At 42.1% G+C, this 19,201-nt stretch overlaps 1 protein-coding gene across 2 annotated transcripts in view; it reads left to right on the top strand.

The window, feature by feature from the left end:
• The window catches only part of robo1 (roundabout, axon guidance receptor, homolog 1 (Drosophila)), a 156,514-nt gene extending 138,029 nt beyond the window's left edge, over positions 1-18,485 (top strand). For both annotated transcript variants that reach the window (XM_034113094.1, XM_034113095.1), the window contains exons 18-30: positions 447-647; positions 3,184-3,210; positions 4,568-4,610; positions 6,453-6,607; positions 8,549-8,935; positions 9,658-9,774; positions 10,891-11,035; positions 11,305-11,535; positions 11,952-12,451; positions 12,550-12,759; positions 16,298-16,570; positions 16,668-16,861; positions 17,243-18,485. In XM_034113094.1, the coding sequence (XP_033968985.1) occupies positions 447-647; positions 3,184-3,210; positions 4,568-4,610; positions 6,453-6,607; positions 8,549-8,935; positions 9,658-9,774; positions 10,891-11,035; positions 11,305-11,535; positions 11,952-12,451; positions 12,550-12,759; positions 16,298-16,570; positions 16,668-16,861; positions 17,243-17,257 (2,498 nt within the window). In that variant the 3' untranslated portion in view covers positions 17,258-18,485. The remainder of the gene's footprint in view (positions 1-446; positions 648-3,183; positions 3,211-4,567; positions 4,611-6,452; positions 6,608-8,548; positions 8,936-9,657; positions 9,775-10,890; positions 11,036-11,304; positions 11,536-11,951; positions 12,452-12,549; positions 12,760-16,297; positions 16,571-16,667; positions 16,862-17,242) is intronic.
• Positions 18,486-19,201: the final 716 nt, after the last annotated feature.

Genomic DNA, 19,201 nt, shown 5'->3' with positions numbered 1-19,201 from the left:
TTTATTTACATGATTATGAAACAACCAATGCTCGGTGTAAATGACGCACAGGCTCAGTTTGAATGTCTTTGGTTGCTTTCGTCGGCTCACCTGCCACTGTTGACTGGGATTTGAGATGAAAGCCTTTTGAATAATATAGAGAAACGACTCCCATTTCCACTACCCAGCCTCCTACACACCCACTGAGAGTCTTTTTGTTCGTCAGGAGGAGGAATTTTCATATTTATGTACTGTGCTGCCTCCATTTATTTTAGATATATTTCCCTATTTCAGGCTCTTGCACTTGCTTTGAGTTTTAAGCTTTAAATAACATTTCTTTCACTCATCTCTGCTGTTTTCATATTCCTTATTCCCTTTATTGCATGGGTGCTATATTATTTGTACCCCCACCACATGTTTTTTTCTTCTAATTCTGCTCTGAAATCTCCTCCATTCCTGATTCTCAGATGCATCTGGGCGAATGACAGAGACAGGGATCCAAGAGAACCCCCTTTCCCAGCAGATCTCCGATGTTGTCAAGCAGCCGGCCTTTATAGCCGGCATAGGAGCTGCGTGCTGGATCATCCTCATGGTCTTCAGCATCTGGTTGTATAGACACCGAAAGAAGAGGAATGGCCTCTCCAGCAGTTATGCAGGCATTCGCAAAGGTAAGGACACAGTGACCATTACCACGTGTATCCACTTGAATTTCTGATTCACAGTGCTGGTTTAAGGTTAGAGGTTTTCTCAATTACAAAATAGTGTAAGAACATGCAACCACCATCTTCTGCACAGAAGCTTCCTCCGATCCTGCCTGTCACAAACTGACATATGTCTATCTAGAGTGCTCTAGGTGAAGTCTATCTGAACGTGCTCTCCAGTAGGGATGTGACGTGAGTTCCCGCTGAGAGTGCTGCGTGAAGACGTCTTTTATTTATTTTTCATATTTCTGTCACACTGATCCTGCAAGGGGGTGTGAAGTGTTTTTCAGTAAAGTACATGTTCAGGTCCAACAACTGCCCTTTTAGCAACTCCCTTTTGACAGAGCTGGGAACGAGAGAATGTCTTACCATAATACATCTTTATCAAGGACATGCTGACATTTTCACATGCTTGAAGTAATCTTGCTATCTTTTCAGATCTGGAGGAGTTTTGCATTGAGCAATCTTGCTTATAGTGTCTGCTTATCATACGTTTGGAAAAACACAACAATTCATACCCATGTGTATTTGGGCTGTATTTCAACCCTCTTAGAGTAGCCACAGCGTAACCCAGTGTGTTTCTTTACCTGAATGAGCCGAAGTGACAGGGTTCATGACATGTCCAACCTCTGCCCATAATTGTTAAGATTTAAAAGAGAGCTATTAGCCTTTCTTTCTCAGTCTCATTTATGTGTGGGCTGGCTTAATGTGTGGCCTTGGGCTCTGCAGCTGCTGCCTGTGAGCGCTACCTACACCATCCACAGTCATTCACTGAGGTTTACTGCTGTGTGCCAGGGCTAGATGAGATCCACCCTTCAACCTTGACACAAACACACATAAACACAGACAGAAGACATGCTAACGGTGAGAGTTGTGAGTCATGTGAAAGTGAGAGACACATAGCTGTGTGTGGTTGATAATGGTCAGAACTGTTACCTGTTTCAGTCTTTATATAGTCATGAACATCTATGATATGATATCTATGATAGTATGACATTCCTAATGATATTGTGAATCAATTGTATTAAAGTCTGACAACACACTAATGCTTTTATGTTGTTAGACATCTGAAAAGTATTATTTTAACATTGGTAAAAACAGAGGTTAAACACAGGGAATACAGTAATATAGAATTGTAACTTTAAAGGCTCAAAAGTAATGATCTGTGGCCTGAGGCAGAGACGAGTGTGTAGGCTGAGGTAACCCGCTGACTCTCTTTGATTCTGTATGTTGATGTTTACTCACACAAACTCACACAGCTCTTCAGAGGCACAGTAGGCAGACATGACCCCCCTCCTTCTTCTCCTCCTCATGCACCCAGACCACAAGAGGCCACGATCTTTGTTGGAACTGGTTACTAAGAATGTTTTGAAAAGAGTATAATTGCAACCACATGAAGCAACAATCTGCACACAGGGTGAAATAGGCTGAACTGGGACGTGTGAATGTGTGTGCCACAGTGTGTCTCTTATACGTAGTTGCATTTGGAAACTGAAAATACCTTTTTTACCTGCCAAGGGATGCAATCATGCAAACCTTAAAGTGATAATGCCTTCCCATTGTATAATACACTCTTTTACGCAGTGCTGCATAAATCCTCAAAACAAATCTTGTTAGTGAAATGATCAGTACCAGGAATTAGAGTACAATCAATATATGCATTTCAATCTAATTTGGATTTCTCACAGGCAGTTAAGCCTTCCAAGTGCTAGTCTATCCCCCTTCCCAGGCATTCAACCAACAGATTAAAGCCACCCGACTGCACATATCTTTAGACTTGGTTGAGCATCAAGAGCTGAGAGATTCAAACATGATAGGGTGATTGTTGCATTTAGAGGACATTTTTTGGAACAGGTAATGTATGAATGTATTGTTCCAGGAAATGGAAATGTGATAACAACGTTGTTGTCCTTCTCCGATGTCTCGTACTTAGACAGCAACAATACTTTCATCGTAAGGCAGTGCTCTGCATGACTACCAGCATAGTGCAATGTTGCATCAACTTCAATGCATGGTGTAGTGTTCTTCAATTCTTCACAAAGGAAACCAACAAATATGTTATAAGATACCAACAACAGCCACTACAGAATCTAAATCTGCCCACAGTGTATTACTGTTTTGCAAAAGGGCCCCTTCTATGCTGAAGTGTGAGTAATTGAGCTGTATGGGTTATAATGTGAGTAGAGATAGCAACATATATCTCCCAAGTGTGTGACCCCGCCCAGCAGGCCTCTGACAGTCTGAGCCAGGATTTGAACCAGCAGCTGGCTCAACACTCACTTTCCCCCAGTTGGGGTCCAGAGATGTCTGCAGGGATCAAAGACAAGGGGCCAGCGAGTAGCGTGTGAATACAGGCTAAAATACTTTTTGAGGATTTGTGTACTTAAACAGAAACTATGTGGCGATGAAGCCCTTTGAATTATGTCCCAGGAACTCGTTCCAGACAGTGTCGATGCAAAAATACTTCAGTAATTTAATTTATTTTTTGTTTCTGTCCCAACAGTTCCGTCATTTACTTTCACACCAACCGGTAAGCACTTCTATTTTCTCTTTTTCTTTCTTCATAATTAAAATAAGGGATGCCTGCTTTTATTGATTCACTTTACACCAGCTTTTTCCCTTTATTTGTTGAACACTTCTTTTAATGGCCAGAGTCCAAATAGATGAGAGCCATTACATCTGGAAAAGTCAACAAGGGACACTCGGTGTCTACCAATTAAACGAGGCAAACATTTGCACAGTTTAAAGATCTACCAAGAAATAAATGTTCCACCAAATGTTAGGGTCGTGTCAGAATGTAATGCTTAAAGAGAAGCAGGCCGCACTTCTGAGAGGCTGCTTAAACTAGTGGTAACTTGATCAAAGGGCTGCTGGCAACCTCCGATGGGATTTAAGAGAATGACACACCACCAGCACTCCAACACACCAATTAGATAAAAAAAAGAGAAAAAGCAGAAGAAAAAAACAGATAGAAGCAAGTATGTATTTACAATCCTTCTTATTTAATCTGTCTGAAGAACTTTGTTCCCTAGAGGTGTTAGGAGTGCTTAATACAATGGTGAATGGTTGAGAGGAATTCAAAGTGAGGGCAGGAGAAGAAGAGTGAGTCAAACAATAATGTACAGTTTGTGGTAACATTGGCCTGATTGATCCTGTCTCTGCAGAGGTCGTGTAGCAGAGTTGTTTTTCTGTCTGCCTTAAGCCTTGTAATCAGGTAGAATCATTTGGCTGTTGCAAGCTTGTTTCATGATTAGCTGGAAATCTTCCACTTGAAAAACAAGCCTAACTTTGTTGTCTCTTTAAGATGTAAAACTCCATGCCCTGGCACCCTGCTACTAACAAGATGTTGGGGTGCCTTGTGCTGATTTGCATCCGGAATTGGAGTGTGATACTTTGTTTGCATTAGATAGAGATAAGAGCTCCCCTTTTTTGATGCAAGGCCAAAACCACACTTCATGTTTTGAGACGGGGAATTGACACAGTTGAGGCCCTACCTACCCTCTTCCATCTCTCCTCCTTTCGGGGGAAGAGATTGTAATTAAAGTTTGAAGTTTATCTCTCCTTCACACACAGCCAGCTTAGAGCTCCTTGAAAGAGTCCAACTTTCAGTGCGCGGAGCTTCAAACACGCTGAACCCGAGCCAGCAACCAAAGAGCTCTGCATCTCTGTTCTTCATAAGCCTCTTACATACACTCCTTCTGCTCCTGTTGCTCTGTGTGTGTGTGACTCAGCCAAAATGATGCCACAAACATTCATGTACATGCTCACATAAACTGATAAATAAAACGCAAACACATGCACGTAAAAGGAAGCATTCACATCAACGCTGACAAAACTAAAATTCTAAATCAATCTAATCATTTTCAAATTGTTTTCTCTATTTTCAGTGGCATATCAGAGAGGAGGAGAGGGTGTTAGCAGCGCTGGAAGGTAAGAGTTTATTTATTTCTTATGTAAAGAGTGTGTACTGTTATATGTCAAATACTTTAAAAAAATGGGGGAAATCAAATCATGACTATATTTGAATAACAAATGCAGTCGTATGGCAAAACTACTGAACAGTTGAGCAGTGTTGGGCAAGTGCACTTTTCTTCAGCAAACACTAGGGGGAGTGCTGTGACTTTCTTAAGCCGTAGAGAGCTGGGGTGGGGTAAGGGGGTGCATTAAGTATGTTATGATAACATGAACAAAGCCCCATGCAGTCTGCCAGGAGACCATCCTCATCCTAGATGGTGGAGAGCCACATCCAACCACAAGGCTGTGCCATAGCCTCACCCTAAAACATGAATAGAGAAACCTGCCCACACATAGCTGTAACGGCACACCTATGCATGTTGTGGAATGGTGCATTGTGTACAAACAGCGAGACTTAAAGAATGATGCATGTTATAACTCATTTGTATGTCCAATAGATGGCATCATACCGCTTGGAGATTGAAAAAAATATATAGAATGGAGAAAAGAAAGAGGAACTATGTATTTATTGGTTTCCCTTTCTTTACTAAGAGTACATGATGTAAATGTGTGTGTGTGTTGTTCATATAGTAATGAATAGTTAGCTTGGAGCAATCAGCATTAAATCCATATTATCCAGTTCTATGATTGAATCCCAATTTGCAGAATGGCTATGCCAGCTCTGAACAAAGACAATGGCCATTCAATATCAACATACAACTGCCGGGGTGATTGAGGAGCTATTGTATGATTGTATTTGGTTGGATATGACCAATGTGTTCATTTCCCAAAATGAATCCGAAAAATGAGTCACTTGAGAGGGAATGAGGAAACATAATTCAATGCTAAATCAGTGTTGGGATTTGCAACTGGGAGCAGTGCTGTGGATATTTGAATATTGAAACAGTATATGGCCGTGGTAGAGTAGCCTGAATTATCTTTGTATGCTAGATTGATTCATTCCATGAGTAGTAGGAAGCGATTTATTCTCGGCTCTTTTAACACTGGTTGGACTTAGGTCAGGTTGTACAGTAGAATCCTGTTGAACAAGTAATCTTGCATTGTGCTGAGATTAAAGACAGAGTAATAGGAGCAATACACGGAAACAATAGGGATTGATGGCCAGGCGATCATGTGAGGACTGGTTCGCATGGGTTTATCTTCTAGTGCTGGCTTTTAATTTCATTCCTTCTGTAAAGCTAAAAGAAGAACACTTTTAAATGATAGAGATGCTGTGTGACAACATTACTCGTGAAGCATTTGTGGTTCACTGGCTGTTCAGGATGCACATTTCGCAAAATAGCGAGTGAATTTTATCTGGCTGTCTAATCCAAGCGGTTCGCTAATGCTCATGAGGGCTCAGGGAAAGTGTCATCGACTGTGGGCAAGTCATGCACACACAATCTATTTAGCTGGGCTGTTTTCTAATGTGCTCCCTAGGCTGTGTGTGTGTGTGTGTGTGTGTGTGTGTGTGTGTGTGTGTGTGTGTGTGTGTGTGTGTGTGTGTTGTGTGTGTGTGTGTGTGTGTGTGTGTGTGTGTGTGTGTGTGTGTGTGTGTGTGTGTGTGTGTGTGTGTGTGTGTGTGTGTGTGTGTGTGTGTGTGTGTGTGTGTGTGTGTGTGTGTGTGTGTGTGGCCAAAAGGCAAACAAGTACGGTACTAAATGTTTCCTATTCTCAGCTGCTGGATAAATAAACTCAACATAATCCTCTCTTTCAGATATCATGTTTTTGTGGTGTTTCATTTCATTCACATTAATGTCAGTGTGGTGTTGGCTCAGCCTCTTACTATTGTTAACTATTTGGTCCATTTTCTTACAGGCCTGGTTTGCTAAACATTGGGGAATCTGCTACACAACCATGGCTGGCAGACACATGGCCAAACTCCTGCTCCAATCACAACGACTGCAGCATGAACTGCTGCACTGCAGGCAATGGCAACAGTGACAGCAACTTGGCAACCTACAGCCGCCCAGGTATGAAGTGTTGACACTTCCATGCGTAGGCAAACACCAAAATAAACACATCTCAAACGCAATGATGCAGTCCTTGACAAAATAACTCTGGAGATAAGAAACGAGGGAGCTGGGGGAATCTGCTGTGAAAAAGGAAGTAGCATCTGATATGTGGGTTAGCTCCCTGGAGAGTTGTTCTGTGTATCTCTCATTTCTGTAGGTCTCCACAAGAAAAACCTGAAGAAATACCGGGATTAAGAGAGGCTGTGTGCTTGTGGTTTTGATTTATTTGAGGTTAGAGTGGAGCTGTTTCAGGCAGGAAATAAAAGGAGCACACTGAGAGGGGCTTATGTCCCTACTCTGTTGCTAATCGAATTGCTTTGCTGATTTCCATACTGTTGTTATAGCCGGTAATGTAATTTCCCCTAAGTGCTCAGTTATTTAAGAAATGTGCAGCGGGCGAAGAGGTCAAGGCTGGACTGCAGACGGTGGCCAGAAGCAGAGGAGGAGAGAATGATAGAGGGAGAAAGGTGCACCTGGAAGACCAGATGGAAAGGGAGAGAAAGGATTGATGATGAATAAGTATATGCTAAAACATATACTGAAATGTATAAGGGGAGTTAGACAGCGGATTGAGATAAAGTTAAGGAAAGAGACTCACAGACAACCACCAATTGGCCTTTTAGTATATTCAGCACTAGTACAGTTGTCAACAAGAGGGAGCAAATATGACCTCAACACGTTTTACATTACCACAAAACAATATATATTATTGTATGCAGACTATGCACACACACACATAGTGGTCTATCTGAAAAGAGAACAGCGTAAAACTTCAGCTTGAATGCTGCAGGACTTGCTATTATTCATTTTAAGCTGTGACCCAAGTCTTAAAACAACCATATCCTCGGAAACTTGGACTGCAATGAAATGCTTTATGTTCTAAATTATGCACTTTGGGACTATTCCTTCAAGGGCAGCCCATAATTCCTATCCAGCTGTTCGGCCTAATATCCATCCAGCCATTCAATAGTTTCTCCTTACTTACAACCTTCCCCAGTGAGGATTAATAATTCATCTTTTAGACTTTATAGTCATCAGATTTAGTTTCTTCTTTGTGCTAATCACCCGTCTGAGGTCGAAGTGTTCGACTCTTTCCAAACATGGTGTGAGATGTTTAACAGGGAATAACAGGCTAAAGGCAGCCCTCACCCTTCGCATGACACCCCGCTGTATGACACTAAGGAGCTTGCCAGATGCATGCTTTGTGTGTGTGCCAAACCTAAACTCTGTGAACATTAAGAGGATCACTGAATAGGTGGCAGAGCAACAAAAAAGGAGTTAATGTGCCTTTATCTCAGCCATAGGGGCGCCTTCACACGTCAACCTTTGAAGTGTCGAGCTGTTCCGTGCCGCTGAAATGTGAGGCGCGCGGCACGAGCAGCGTGCACCTATGGCCGCCCTTGGTATTTACCGCAATGCTGGCTCTCAGATCTGCTGGAGGATTTGAATATTTTATGAGCCAGGGAAAATTGGATCTGTCAGTGGAGCTGTGCTTTTACTGCGTGCCTCATTCCAGGTCTTTGATACAGACATGTATTTTTGTCCCTCTCAATGAAGAGAGAACATCGAGAAACAGAGATGACACCCACATTGAGTCATAGATGAGAGAGGGGGCTGAGCAAAAGCTGTAATAACACCTGTGTCACTCACCTAAAGCAGATCATCATTTGGCAAGCAAATTGAGACTTTAAACATAAAGAGAGTCCCGCTAGATGGCACGGAGATTTTTCACAGCTTGAAATTATTATCTTAATGGTTTTTGCTTTTGTTTAATAAATGTATTGAGCTCTAGATCAAATGATGCCCTATTGTTTCAAAGCTTTTACCAAACTGGCATACTGCTCCTAAGCTGATCAGCAGTAGACAAGATTGACTAAATACCCTCCTCATATTCTCCAGCCGACTGCATCGCCAATTATAACAACCAGATGGAAAACAAGCAGACCAACCTCATTGTGCCAGAGGCAGGCGTCTATGGAGATGTAGACTTGTCCAACAAGATCAATGAGATGAAGACCTTCAACAGCCCAAACCTGAAAGATGGCCGCTTTGTAGGGCCGGGGGGCCAGCCGACACCATACGCCACCACCCAGCTCATCCAGTCCTCCATCATGGGCAACCACGGTAACCCCGACAGAGGAACCGGAGGCAGTGGAGGAGGCCTCCTGGGTGGAGGGGAGATGAATGAAAAGCACTGCTGGAAGCCCCCCTCACTCCAGCAGCAGAAACAGGAAATGGGCTCCCAGATGCAGTACAACATCATGGAGCAAAACAAGCTGAACAAGGGTGAGTGTGGAATACAGAAGCCATGGCTGCAGAGGTCCACTCCGATCCATGATCTTCCTCCGCTTCATTTCCCCCCTCTGTTCTCTCCTCTCCCGGCTCTTTCCGCCTCACTGGTGAAGCCTGTGGAAGAGTTTCAAGCTCATATTTTCCTTGGTTCTTTCTCGCTCCTTTTCAGTCAACATAAGCATCATCGCTCTTTCTTTCTGCCTGTCTGTATGGCATTCATGTAACCTCTCATCACCCTCCATGCAATCATGTGCAATTTTTCGCAGCTAAATGTGAGCCAGGCCTGAATTGCTGTCATTGTATGGTATCTTGGTTGTCTCTTTGTGATGAAAGCAGGTGTGAGGACTTATCTTTGGTGTCAAATTTCAAAATGAAAGACAAAGATAACTCTTGGATCTTTAACCGCTTTGAACAAAGCTATCATCACCTTGTTGTACCTGCAGAAAGGAATCACATGTGGTGTGACAGTTTTAAGAATTGTGTGCAGATGCTGCATGTGTTCACATACTCACCTATAAATGATAAAGCTTCAACTGCATGCCTCGTGTGTGTAACACTATACACTGTGCTAAGTGGTTTTGTACTTCTGATACAAAATAATGTCCTTAATTTCCTTGTCCAATACAAAGTGGATGCTTTGCTTCAAAGTGTTTTGAGTAGAAGCAAGGTATCTGCCAGAGGCCATACTAACCACACACTCCATTCTCCCAAATCAGACCGCTACAGAGCAGGTGACAGCCCTATGCCTGCCACCATCCCCTACAACCAGACCCATGACAGTCACACTGGAGGCTCCTACAACAGCTCGGATCGAGGCAGCAGTAGCACCTCCGGTAAGAGCATTGGGGCATGACTAAAAAAAACAAGTTGCAGGAAGGGCATTCAGAGGTTATCAAGTTGAGTCTGTGCTAATAATTGTACTAGGTTTGTTCGCCGTTTTGTTTTTGATGAACTGCCAAATGTTTCCGGTTTATTGTTATTGCAACCATATAATCATATACAAGCCTGTAGCTTTATTTGAAAAATCCTAGTATTCCCCAAAAGCAATAAATCACTTTGATATGCTAATAATGCATGCTTTAAAATGGTAATTTGATTAATTACCATGTCATCCTATCTTGAAACGAAATTGAGAGGGAGATGCCTTTAGAAAATAGAAAAATGCAGAACAAAAGGAGAAGAGGAAACTGACAACAATGCCTTATAACAAAGGCACCGTAACATAACACCATGCCCAGCATTCGCTTGTGGCTTTTATGCAATGTCATCCAAGGGATGTTTAAAACAAATGTGATTAAAGGAACCTTTTCTTTTATTAATTCAATTTTTCGTTTTTTTCTGATTTCTTACGCATTTCTCGGTTTGTACCTGCTTAGTTTGCATTGCTTTCGTTAATTGGCTTTACTTTATTTCACCAGAGCCTCAATCCGTCTGCAGACAAGGACAAATGATAACTCATTGCGGATGGCATGCAACACTGCCACCTTAATGCCATGTATCCATTCTGATATTGCATTTGAAGTTCAAGCCATTAAGGAGAAACCTTTAGTGCTCGCTGCACCTCACAGCTCATTGGTTCACAATTCTAATAGTTTGGTATTAATTGGACCCTTTTCTGCCGTTATAATTCCTACCTTCCCTCTTGGTACTGCATAATACCGCTGTAGGGAAATGACTATTTTATAGTATTTCCAATCATTTAGTAGCTAAGAGGTATGTGTGCACACTTCCATAACAGTGGAGGGTTGCATTAGCCTTTGCACTCTTGCATGTAACATTATCATTTCTTTGTTAGCCAGTCTTTTTATTGCATTTTATCTGCTGTCAGTTCCTTACGTTGGAATTTCGTCAACATTAATAATTGATTTTCAGAGATGGAGCATATATAAGTATATATGTCTGGAGGTGTCTTGCGATTGACAGAGTGCTTTTTTCTCATTTTTGAGCAGGGAGTCAGGGTCAAAAGAAGGGAGTGCGCACCCCCAAACTACCCAAACAGAGCACAATGAATTGGGCTGACCTTCTACCCCCTCCCCCTGCAAACCCACCCCCAAGTCGGAGCACAGAGGAGTACTCGCTTTCCATGGATGAAAGGTGGGACATGTCTGCACAGACAGACAATCTGACAGGCATGCACACATTGTATTTAAATACTAGTTGATTCTTCTTGCCTTTTCTCCTGTTTCTCGCCTCATTGCTAGCATTTGCCTCAAGGGTTTTCTACCTATTAGTGCTAGGCTCATGTCAAACCTTGATAGAAAGGTGCCATGAATATTTAGTTTATGTTTTCCTGGCTTCAGTATACAAAAACATGTTTTTTTTGGGTGATATGACGGTAATGAGGCTCATTTCTCTGTTGGCAGTTGTGAACCAGACATGCAGTGCCCCATGCCCCCCTCTCACATGTACCTGCAGCCTGATGAGCTGGAGGAGGAAGAGGAGATGGAGAGGGGCCCCACTCCTCCCATCCGAGGAGCAGCCTCTTCCCCTGCAGCTGTATCTTACAGTCACCAGTCCACAGCCACCCTCACCCCCTCACCCCAGGAAGAGATGCAGCCGATGCTCCAGGACGCACCTGACAGCCATGAACGCAGGTACACTTGCAGGATGTCTACTACCCCAACAAGTAAAACAACTCAGACATAGACCAATTTCACAAAAGCAAATCTTAGGTTTTAGATACATTTCTTACCTTCAAAGGAACCATTTATTTCACCTCATTTCATTGCATCATTAAAATCAACCTGCACTGATTTGAAAGTTTCTGAAATATGTCAAGCTGTGAGCAGTACCTTGCATTTGTTGGTGCACAAATAAATGAAGACATCATATATTTAGTATTACATTTGCAAAAATAAGCTATTTTTTCAAAATGGATTTGAAGTGATTGGCTCAAATATGCTATATGAGCAGTGTGGTCTCATTGTTATTGGCTGCTGCATTTGACTTTTCTCACATAATTTAATTGAGAAATGGGTTTCTGATTTGATTGGTTCTTCCCCTTTTGCAGGCGCCACACAGTGAGCCCCCCACCCCTTCAAATGCCCCACTCTCCTTCACACACATATGGGTACATCCCCAGCCCGTTGGCCTTGGACACTGATGGCATGGATGAAGATGACGATATATTGGAGGAAGAGGAGGAGGAGGGTGATGAGACAGATTCAGAGGTGGCCAAGATGCACTACCACCACACCCACCCCCACACACACCCCCACCACCCCCAGATGCATCCACGAAGGTTGCTGCTCCGAGGGCTTGAACAAACGCCTGCGTCCAGCACCGGCGACCTGGAGAGCTCCGTCACCGGCTCCATGATCAACGGATGGGGGTCGGCTTCTGAAGAGGATAATGTCTCTTCAGGGAGGTCCAGTGCCGTCAGCTCATCAGACGGATCCTTCTTCACTGATGCTGACTTTGCTCAAGCGGTGGCTGCAGCTGCAGAGTACTCAGGCGTCAGGGTGGCCAAATATCCACACACACTGGGCCCAGAAGTCGGAGGAGCGTCAGGTGGGTTTTATGAAGGTGCCCACATCCGCAATAAATGTTACTGTAAGACATGTGAGGAATTGTGAAAGTAAATTGTTCCTATGTTTTTTTTCCCTCAGCACGAAAATACCAAATAAACCCGTCAGGCCACCGTCCCAGCAGCCCGGTGTCCACAGACAGTAACATGAGCATGGCAGCTGTACACAGGAGGCCTCCTAAGAAGCAGAAACAGCATCCAGCGGCTCATCCAGCGGCTCATCCAGTGGCTCATCCAGCGGCTCATCCAGCGGCTCATCCAGGAAACCAGCGACGTGAAGTCTATAATGAAGGTAAACATGGATTCATTATTATAAAAACACAATAATTCAAAGTTTAAACAACTTTCAAAATGAAAACATCTTGTGAGCTCAATATGTGTACAGTATGTTGATGCTAATAGATTATAGAAGGCCTTTTTTTCCTACAAATATATCTTGTTACCAGCCACAATTAATATTATTATTTGGATAATATTTCTTACTGCACGTGGACATGTTTTGTCACCATGATAGATACAGTCAGAAAACGTGTATTTCTTTTCCCACTTCAGGCCTCTGAACTGATTCTTTGTAGCGGCTGGATGGATCCAATTACAAGATGGTCTCTACTTAAACACCATGTAAATCTACATTTAAGACTAATGATTAATTTATCAAAAATAAATCTAAATGTATGTTGTGGCATATGATATAGGGTTGATTATTGCAACTACATAATCTACCATATTTTTGAAACTTTAAAATAGTATTAGTATGAACTAAGTTTAGTACAAACTATGTTTGTCTGTAAATGGTTTTAATTACTTTATACAGCCACCAGACTAATAGACAGGCACGGAACAATACGAACAGTTGAGTTGTGTCCCACAAGTACACAGATGGCCAGTTTGTATCAATGACTATGTCTCTATTCCCTCTACAGAAATGTTGGGTAAAAGTGCTGTTTACTGTGATTTAGTGTAAATGACTGAGTATGGGTGTGCCATGAGCCAGGGCTTTAAACTTCTCTCATGTGTTCACGCACATGCATACATGGCATCATTCCTAATCTGTGACAGTGCTGAACAGATCGGGCAAGTGGTGGGCTGGAGGCCAGGGCCATGGTGGGGACGACTGGAGGGGGGGGGGTGGTCTCCAGGGAGCTCTGTCCAGCTTGGGTCTGCTGACACTGGGATGTCTCTCCACTCTAGCCACTAATGAAATTGATCCAGGTGCTCTGGCTCTCACTGAAGTGCCACCTTCAGGAGCCGGACATAAACCAAACAGGGGCTAAATACCGGAGCAGCTGCACACGGAAGGGAAAGCTTTAACCTTGTTAAGAGAAAGAGCAATTGACTTTTAAAGCATAACTCTTAACAATACACAGCCTTATTCTAGCTGTTTCCTTAATGCTTTGATCCTGTGGATATGTATTTCCTGTTGTATTTCTCTGCATGTGTGTGTGTAGGCGCTCACTCTGCTGTGTACAGTATGTGCTTTCCCAGAGCTGGCTCTCCTCTTAGTGTCAGGTGTCCTTGAGTGTTGGAAGCACTTGACAGGGAGATTTAATATCCAGCTCACTGGGAGCCAGACCAGCTATATCACTGCAGAGAATCCAACCCACCCAACCTCCGCCTTCTGCCATCATCCTTATATCCAGGCTCCTTCCCCATCCACTGCCCCTCCCTTTGGAGTGATCTCTCCATCCCTCTCGACTCTCCCCTCTTCTCCCGTGCTCCCCTCCGTCTTTGTTTGAGCAGCGAGGGGGCGGACTGACAGCTATGCAGCTCTGTCTGTCCATCAGTCCTCCTGCTGATTGCATTTGATCTGAATGGATTGTTTTTCATTTGGAGGTTATTGCCTCCCCTGCCCCCCCCCCCCCTGTCTTTTCTTCAACCCCCACCCTTCATACCCCTGTCTGTGGTCTAGAACACTGGTGCTGAGGTGTTAGGTGAGATTTTATGAAATGTTAAGGAGGATAGTAACAACCCAAAACACAATGTGTATACCTATGTTTCTGTAAGTTATTGTATGTCACTGTACCTTTCCAATTTCTGCAGATTGGACTACTATCCCAGCGCATTACTGTAAATACACATACATACCATCAGTTAAGGCGACAGTTTAACACCAGCAACCCCCCTAATACCCAAACAGCCTCCCTTCCCCACCCCTTTCTGACCTACTCATTTCACTCCTGTTTGCTCAGTGGATTTGGAAACTCCCAAGTTATATTCCCCTCATGATTCATATTGTGTTTGACTCAAATGCCTTTGTCTACCTTCTCTGAACTTAACCCTTCCCTGTCTCTTTTGATCTGTCTCAGTCCTGTCTGCCTAATTAACCACCCGGCCATCCAATACACCCTCTTTGGCAAGCCCGGAGACACTTTTCAGACCTGAGCTCTGTCCTCGCCCATATTTCCTCATAAATCTAACAGGCACTCTGCTCCTCCCTCGTAGTGAGCCATATCTCACAGACTGTGGCATTGATCGGACTCACACTGAGGCAGGACTCAGGAGGCAAGAGAGATATTAAAAAACTGCAGACACCTCTTTGCTGTATGATATTGACTGGCCCTTTTTGTATTCAGGAGGAGAGTATGGAGGTAGAGGATAATCAGAAGAGTGTATTGGGGCTGCTTGATTCCGCCAACAAGACACAGCAAAGACACTCATTAGCCTCTCGAGTGTAAAAAAGGGAATAAAAGCTTTGATTTTCCACAAAGTCCAGTGTGCCACAATCGAAAAACAGAGACTATCCATGCCATGGGTCTTTTAATTTATGGAATATAATAGTCATAGTATAATGTTTCATAATGATGTCAAAAGATAAATCCCAATATGCACAAAAAATGTTGTAAAAAAAGGTCTTAAAACAATGTCATATAATACTATGCCACTTAAAATGCAAAAATCTTAGTATCATAGTGCAGTCATTGTATTCACTACTATGCATTAACACAAGACCATCTTGCAATGGAATAACGCTAGACGTGAAGCCAAGTCGGCCCACATCCATCTCCAAACACTGCCTTTTTTTAAATATATATGTATATGACTACACATCCATAAACAGTTCTGACTGCATGGTTGTGATGTTATTGCAAATATAAACACCTGACAAAGAGCTAAAAAGAAAAGCTGCTACAGGACCACATATTACAACAACAACACACAGAGATACAAAGTGAAGACGACACCATACATCGTGTTTAGTCAAGAGTATAAGATGGCCTTCGGAATTCAAGCAAGGTGTAAGAGTTGGCACTTGAAATGTTTATCAACAACTAATCATATGTGGATTATAGGTCTGACCGCAGACAAACCATCCTTCAGGTCGGATGCTGATTACAAGATGAAAGTCCATCGATTGGGGGAAGAAAAGGATTTTCTCTCACCATTTTGTTAGGATGGTGAAATGTGTACGAGACCAGGCGGCCCACTGGCCTAATATGAATAATGGCTCAAGGACAAGCAGCATTGATTCATCGACAGGGGAAGTGGAGCAGTTCAGAGAACCAGCTGCTGACCGTCACACCCCCGTCTTCCTCCCCTCTTTCTCCTCTCTTGCCTCTTGCACAAATGTCATAACTCTCAGATTTGGCCTCCCTAATGTAATCTGTTGTGTTTACTGTCGGCACGGAGGAGTTTCCGCTCGGCATAGCTATGTGCAGAGCTCTGAGTGTATGTACACACACTACAGCTGTGTTTGTGTGTCACCTTGCGTTGTGTGAGACAACTGAGCTACACACGATGCACACAAGTTACATGAGCCCACTTTATGTTGTTTCCACATTTGTTTTTGATGTCTGTTTAATGTGTTCTTGGTTCCTGTGTTTATTCTTCAGATCTCCCTCCTCCGCCCATCCCACCTCCTGCAGTGCTCAAGTCACCTACACACCCGTCCAAGGCAGTCTTGGAGGGCCGGGGAGTTTCCCCCAAAGCAGTTGAAGGTCGAGACAAGAGAGGAGGAACCGGGGGCTACCAGCCTAGAGAGGGCTCGGACACCAGAACCAGCTCCTCTGAGCGCAGAGAGGCTCAGGAGAGACAAAGGACTGCTCATGGAGGGAAAGGGAATAAACATGAGGGTAGCACCGCCAGCAAGGCTCGCCAACACGCAGGTACAACAGCAAATACCATGTGGCCCCTCAATGCTGTTTGCAATGTTTTTGATTATGCAAGACTCAATACCTTCCTACAACTGTTCTTTGACCCTAGGTTCAGAGGACATTCAGCCCTATAGCCGACCACAGTTCCCCACAGTCAACAGCCCCCGGGACCCCAGCTCCTCCAGCTCCATGTCTTCCAGGGGCTCGGGGGGGCGGCGGAGAGGAGAAGGGGGCCGCAGGAACCCTGCAGACATGAGCCTCAACACCACGGGGGCCTTCCAACCAGGAGATGAAGAGTCTGAGGTACATATATGCCTCAACAGTTGTGAATATGGCATTACCTAGGTCAATATCTAAATTGGGTGAATTTTTGAATAATTGTAACTTGGATATGTACAGTACATAGGAAAAATAAACTGCCATTTTTCTAAATAACCTTAAACCTTGTTCCACATGAATCTACTGTATTGCCTTGTTACTTATTGCATATATCAGGATCCGAATCAGAAACAGGTTTATTACCAGTTAGGTTAACACATACGAGTAATTTGACTTGATGTTGTGGTGCATACATAAAAAAAAAATGAATTAATTAAAAACACAGATATAAAAATATCTGTTACTGACGATCTTTAGCTCTGGTTATGAAAGATATGTTAACCATTTTTTTTCTATTTTTTACAGATGGTAGAAAGCTGAAGAACAGAAGAGGAACTGTCCTGATTTTTCCAAGAGTGGAGCACCATTCTTTCTCTTACAATTTTAAATATTTCAGTATTTCACCATCATGTTGGCTGCCATTATACTGTACATCAGTAGTGTTTCTTTACATCTGGAAAACAGACCAATGCTTTTTTTTCTAACTTATCATTTTCTATGTCCATTTAAAAAAAAAAAAGGAGTGTCTGAAGATAAAAGAATGGTGCATTGAAAACAAAATACGCAGTAGTATATTTATGTTTAATTCCAATGCAATATGGAGAGAAATCCTGCTCCAGACATTGACATGACTCTGCTTGCCTCGCCAAGAACTTTGGAGAGCCAATACAGATATTACTGTAATAAAAAAGCTGCAAGCAGAGAGGGGTGGACTGTCTGTAAATATACGTGTATACATGATGTCCTCTTGTTTTACCCACTGTGGTACCTCAAATTTGTCTTCCATGTTTTATTTTGCGAATTCTAATTTTATTATGCCAGTAAATATAATTATTTGTATCATTTCCATCCATGTTGTAAATTGCTATATTATTTAGCTGCCCCAAGAAAGTGCCACTTTGGGATTTTTCTTTTTCTTTTCTTTTCTTTTTTGTAATGCACTGTTATGTTTCGTGTTGTTGTCAATGTTTGTTATTTGTTTTACTTTGGTTTTAAAAGCACAATCACTAAACTTTATTTTAAACCATTCTATCTATTAACCTTTTTGTCTTACTGGAGGAAAACAGGTATGACAAAAGAGTCTAGTTAATCCTGATGATGACGATGATAATGATGTTGGTAAAGGTTGCTGTTTACGAAGGCTGTGCTTGAAAGGAGACTCCTTGCGTTGTGATTGTCACCCTCTCCAGTTCTGACGCTAGATCAAGTGATTAAAAAAAGACAGTTAATGTGAGTCATAGCTGCAATGTATATATCTTTTTCGCATTGACCATAAACTCAGCTATTGCACATAAATCTAAATGGTTATGTTGTCTACTAATGCACTTAAACGAATGTCAAATACAGGAAATAAGAGTCACTTTGGGAATCTGGAGAGGTTGTAATTGGACAAGAAGAGTCTCTTTTCTTGATAAGACAGTGGTGGCGGACCCCTGTTTTTAAGGAGGAAGGGTGCTGTTGTTTATTCATAGGACATCTGCAAACATTTGTTTCGTAAAGCAAAAATGTAAAAGAACAAAAAAAAAGATGAATAAAAAAGTTCAAACTATGTATGTGTCTTTGGTTATTTATCATCATTGAGAGAATGAGACTGATCTTGTTTTCATCTACATTAACAAATTCCACAATCTTCTATCACACAATATTTATGAAACTAATCTGTATCCCAAGCCCATTCTTTGTTGCTGTAGCCATAAATACAAAAACAGGTCCAAAATATAAAGTTTAGTTTTTAATAGTATTAGGTATTTTTTCTGCAGAGCATTTCATGTATGTCAATGGGTCAGACTAATTTGTGATTCTTATATCTAATAAGTCATACAGTAGCATGTCATCGAAATATGAAAAGTTTGTCAAAGAGTAGATAACAAAAAGAGATTAAAAAAAAACATTGACATTATATTAAAAATGTTATCGTTTGTCATGTAGAAAAAGTAATAGTATTATATTTCAAAGAATGAAAAAAGGCTAATTTTATTTAAGGTCATAGTAAAGTATGTCATACAAATTTAATATGTGTTAAACAATTCACAGTGGAGTGGGTAACAGAAAAATGCATTAAAAGGTCATTGTATAAAATGTCAAAATGTGAAAAAGTCATAGTAAAAAAAGAACAAGGTACAAATGAACATAAAATGTCATCAAGAAATCAATAAACAACCATATATTCAGAACTTCATATTATATATTATGCTACACAAATTAGTTAAACAAATGTAATGGTATAGTATTTCATAAAATTATAAGGAAAACTGTAAAGAAATC

Source organism: Trematomus bernacchii, unplaced genomic scaffold (assembly GCF_902827165.1).
Source record: "Trematomus bernacchii unplaced genomic scaffold, fTreBer1.1, whole genome shotgun sequence".
Lineage (NCBI taxonomy): Eukaryota > Metazoa > Chordata > Actinopteri > Perciformes > Nototheniidae > Trematomus > Trematomus bernacchii.
This window is presented reverse-complemented; position numbering and strand designations above follow the sequence as displayed.